This window comes from Brassica oleracea, chromosome C8, assembly GCF_000695525.1.
Source record: "Brassica oleracea var. oleracea cultivar TO1000 chromosome C8, BOL, whole genome shotgun sequence".
Classification (NCBI taxonomy): domain Eukaryota; kingdom Viridiplantae; phylum Streptophyta; class Magnoliopsida; order Brassicales; family Brassicaceae; genus Brassica; species Brassica oleracea.
In genome coordinates, this window is record NC_027755.1 from 10270316 (window position 1) to 10275367 (window position 5052).

The 5052-nt window shown below is 35.6% G+C and overlaps 1 protein-coding gene across 2 annotated transcripts; it reads left to right on the top strand.

Annotated features, from left to right (window-relative positions):
* The first annotated feature begins 2113 nt into the window (after window positions 1–2113).
* On the top strand, window positions 2114–3374 carry LOC106310662 (glycine-rich protein A3). Of its 2 annotated transcripts, none has more exons than XM_013747890.1 (3): window positions 2114–2225; window positions 2339–2583; window positions 2917–3369. In XM_013747890.1, the coding sequence occupies exons 2-3, from the start codon at window positions 2340–2342 to the stop codon at window positions 3174–3176; spliced, it is 504 nt and encodes a 167-aa protein (XP_013603344.1). In that variant the 5' UTR covers window positions 2114–2225; window position 2339; the 3' UTR covers window positions 3177–3369. The 2 variants fall into 2 exon arrangements, with proteins under 2 accessions (XP_013603344.1, XP_013603345.1); XM_013747891.1 differs by having other exon boundaries at window positions 2119–2225; window positions 2321–2583; window positions 2917–3374.
* Window positions 3375–5052: the final 1678 nt, after the last annotated feature.

Genomic DNA, 5052 nt, shown 5'->3' on the forward strand with positions numbered 1-5052 from the left:
GACGGAATTCCGACGACATTCCTGTAAATCGGAATGTCGTCGGAAATTTGTCGGTATTTTCCGACGGAATTCCGACGACTACAACGGTTACATTTTTTATCGGAATGTCGTCGAAAAGTCGTCGGAAAATTCCGACGAACCCTATTTCGTCGGAATTCCGTCGGAAATGGCCGACGGAATTCCGACGACTTAGTTTTTTTGGATTTGGTCGGAAATTTGTCAGTATTCCGTCACAAATATCCGACGACCTTGGTGTCCGTCGGAACCTCCGTCGGAATTCGGTGTGTTTTCTTGTAGTGAATTAATCTATTCGGATTTCAGATTTTTATGGTTAGAAATTTAAATCATATTCAGATATTTACAAATTTTGGTTTGGATTTGGTTCGAATCATTGCGGGTTTGGTTCATATTTGAGTTCGCATACCCATTTTAATTATGTATTTTCAACAAAAATCCAAATATACTTAATATTAAAATAAAATATTATCAAACATAAAAATTTTAATAATGTAAGACTAAATATTTAAATTTACATAAAAATTATTTCAATTTAAATATTTGGATGGAGAACGAATAAATATTTTCAATATTTTGAACATTTTCTGTTATTTTTAGATATTTACTTGTGACTATGTTGATAGATTTTAGACATTTTTATATTTTTGAATATCTAATAGATGTGTTACAAAAAAAGAATATCTAATAAATTTAGAATTTAAAATAATTAACATATTTAAATATATAATTTTGATTTATATATTTTTGGTATCCAAAATATTTTAGTTTGGATCAGATTCGGGTCTGGTTATCTGGATATTAAACTTCTAGATCAATCTAAGTACTTAATCAGTTTAAGTTTGTGTTTAATATTGCTTTCAAATCTAGTCCAATTCGATTCTTTTGATCAAGATGTTTTACCCAGACTTACATCCTTCTATTAATATAAAACAAAATAAAATAAATGTAAAACATATATTCTTGGTTTATTTAACATACATAGTTATTGGAATATATTTTTAAAATACCAATAAAAATGGTTGAGAATCGTGTCAATATTTTCGGGCATGATGCAAAATTGACGTAGTCTAATAAAACAAATAACATGTATTTTCTAATAAAACATTCTTGGTAAATATAATAAAAGCATGATACAATTGTGTGAAAAATGTTAGAGTTGCGTGGAAAATAATTTGATCTCTTCACCCAGCACCTGAATTCTATTTTTCAATCGATTTCACGAATTTTCTTTTCTTTTAAAACTTTTATGATTTCTAATTTTTTTCTTTCAATTTGATTATGTTTCTAATTTTTTGATCTGATATGAAAATTTTGTAAAAAACCAACATTTCGCTTAACTAAAGATCTGACTTTGTGTCTCGTATTTTTTTTACATCAATTTCTTTAATTCATAACCAATCACAATTATTTATTGCATTCGTGTATAGAAACTTCAACCATGGCTAAGTTCGGCAAGATACAAAACTTTCAATTTCTAAAAACATTCCCATTCCATCATTTTAGTTGATGTGAATCTTAATCATTTTTTAATTTCTTTTTTTTTTAAATAATATTATTCAGTAGTTATACGGAGAAAACTTCAATTCACTAATACAAAGTTTAAAAAATGCAAAAATTAAAAATGAACTGATTAAAAAAAAATAGTGTAAACACATTAAATTGTCTGCAGTAGAATTAAAAAAATTAGTATGTGAACGTATTAATTGTTAAATGATTGTAAAACTGACACATCACTATATTCAAATTGAAATCGATGTGAGGCTGATACGTGTCGAATCTAACGTGAAATCATTAAACCACAATGCTTCTATACATAGGAGATATGCCATAGATGGATGATGGATGATGGACGATGGATGATGGATGATGGATGTATCGTGGAGGAAACTAACTTGCTAAAATATCTTTTATATACTGCGTTGATTTCGTTGTTTATAATATTATTTTCAAATGAATTGTTCAGCACTTTTATTATATTAGATTACACGTGTCATTTATCTATGCAAGAAGACGAAATGCGTTGTTAAAACGAGTATACATCAACGCGTCCTTTTCGCTTCAAATCAATAGCCAAGAGCTCTTTTCGCTACATATACACGTTTGTGTATCTAAATGTTATAGACTATATAATTACATCTTACCAAATCTTGTATTATCGTTTTTTCATATAAATCTTCTCATTTTTTTGCCTCTTGATTTCAAATCAGGTAATTCAAAAGCTTTTTGTAATCGTATCTTGAATTTCCCTACTAATGTTTTAGTTTATAAGAATCTAATTTAGCCTTTAATTTTTTTAATTAAGATCTTTACGTTATTATAGAATGGGTAAAGACAAGCATCACGAACAAGACAAAGGATTCTTCTCACATCATAATCATCCCGGCCAAGGGTATCCACCGGGAGCTTATCCTCCTCCTCCGCCGGGAGCTTATCCACCACCGCATGGTTACCCTCAGCAAGGGTACCCTCCACAGGGTTACCCTCCGCAGGGCTATCCACCTGCAGCTTATCCACCTCCTCCTGGTGCTTATCCTCCCGCCGGTTACCCTGGTCCTCACCGTCCAGGTTTTTTATTTAATTTAATTTCTGTCTCATGTCTCTTTAATTAACCTCGCCTTGGAATTGAAATGAACAGTTTAGTAGTCCGATCGATTGTGGTTTGTAGTTGTATGTTTTAGATGCAGTTTCATCCCGTCTAGGTCTCAAAATATGCATTTAATTTAAGAAACAAGTGTATATCATTTTCTTTTGCTGGATCTTGCTTGGTTAATCCAAAGAGAATAGCTTCTTAAACCATATCTTGAGGAATATGGATTTAAATTTTGTATATGGTGTACGTGCATAGTCTTCGTTTGTTCTGGTTGGTTCACACGAATCATTTGCACATCTTGTGAATAGGCCTTGGAGGAGGAGTCGGGGGATTGATAGCTGGAGCGGCAACAGCTGCGGCGGCTGCAATGGGAAGTCACCACGCGGGCCATCATGGTGGTTATGGCCACCATCACGGTGGTAAGTACAAGAAAGGGTTTTTCGGTGGAGGAAAGTACAAGCGAGGGAAGCACAGCATGTTTGGAGGGAAGCATAAGCGTGGCAAGCACGGCATGTTTGGAGGCAAACGAGGCAAGCATGGCATGTTCGGACGAAGGAAGTGGAAATGATCATATGAATATGATATTTCGCGATCTCTATGATTTCTCTATATATTATCGTATGTAACAACCTGATATTAAGCTTAATATATGTGCGTGTGTGTTATCTGTTTTTAATGTATCTTTATATATCTATGAAAAGAGTAGCATTAATTTGGTTCGGGTTATGACATATATATTAACGTTTAAAGTTGATTTGTTTGTGGCTGTTTGATTTGTGCCTAAACATTGCTTTTGTATAATGGAACCAAAAGAAATATTATAGTTACAAAATTTTAAAATTGTGGCTGTTTATAGATTTATGGTTCTAAAATTATAACCACAAAATATTTGCAGTAAATTTATGATTATATACCAATGTTTTATAGTGCGAAGAACATGCCTTTTCATCCACAAATAAATTACATTTGTATATATGCATTAAACTAACCAATCTGAAAGTACGATAGAGTAGCCCCCCTTTTCAATGGATTTTGATACATTATATCGATTTAACATTACGTTACAAAATGTTTATCTTGCTTCTGGAAGAGAAGTATGTACTGAACAAAGAGAATACTAGATAAGGATAAAAGATGATTGTGCTAGAGTTTGTAAACGAATAGTCACAGGAAAAGAAAATGGCGAAAATAAAGGCGACGAGGGTGGCGCTAGGGTTTCCATCTCCGTTCACCCATTTCGAGCGTAGATCTGAGCAGCTCTGAAGGAGAGCGGTTTGGGGTTGTAGGTACTCGTCGCAAGTCTTCTGGTAACCAGATCTGGAAGTTGTGGTGCTCAAATAGCAGATCTATAGAGTGTTTTGGTTCCTGAAGTTCATTCTACCTGATCTCCTGTATCAGAGTAGCTCTGTGTGGCTTCAATCTTTGATTGGTGTTGGATTGCGAAGATTCCTCTTTCACAATCCGAAAGCTTCAAGAGAGCGTGATGAATCGTCCAAGAAAGAGGAAGGAATCATCTCTCCTCGATGAGCTTAAGGAGTTGGAGTTGGTAGGAGAAGGAGAGTTCGTAGACATACCGGAGCTGGAAAATGAGGATCTGATTGAAGAGAACTCAATGAGCATAATAGTCAGATGCCTAAATCCTACGGTCCATAAAGTTGGAGGATTGGTGAAAGCTCTCCCCCTTATTTGGGGTCTAGAAGATATCGTTAAAGGTAGAGGGGTCGGGGAGAACAAGGTCCAATTCTTCCTCCAGCATGAGAGAGACATACAATATATGCTTACAAAAGGACCATGGTTCGTAAATGGATGGATTGTTTCCCTCGACCAATGGTCTCCGAACCCGGGCCCCGAGTTCCTATGTCGCATCCCGTTCTGGATCAGAATCAGAGGAATTCCAGTGCATCTCCTCAAGAAACAAGCAATTGAAGGCATGATGGGGCCACTGGGGAGAGTGGAGAACGTGGAACTTCACGCAAAGAACTCCTCCTCAGTGGAGTATGTGAGAGCACTTGTGTGGATCAATACTGAAGAACCCCTCCAGTTCAAGAGGACCGCAAGGTTCAAGTCAGGGGAGATTGCACTACAAGAAAACATCGGTATTCTGACGGACATTCCGATGGAAAGTGAAATCCTCGGAATATCCCGAGGAATTTCCGAGGAAATTCCGAGGAAACACAAAATTTGGTTTCCTCGGAATTTCCTCGGAATATACCGAGGGAATTCCGAGGAAATACTAATCCGTCGGAATATTCTTATGGAATACCGAAGAAAAACGTATTCCTCGGAAAAAACCAATGAATTCCGAGGATATATTTTAGCCGTTGGGGGATTTTTAAAATTCCGAGAAAATTCCGACGAACTAGCCGTTGGCGTCGGAATTCCGTCGGAATTTCCTCGGGCTGTCGGTAGGATTTCAACTATAAATACAAGCACCCCTCTTCCTC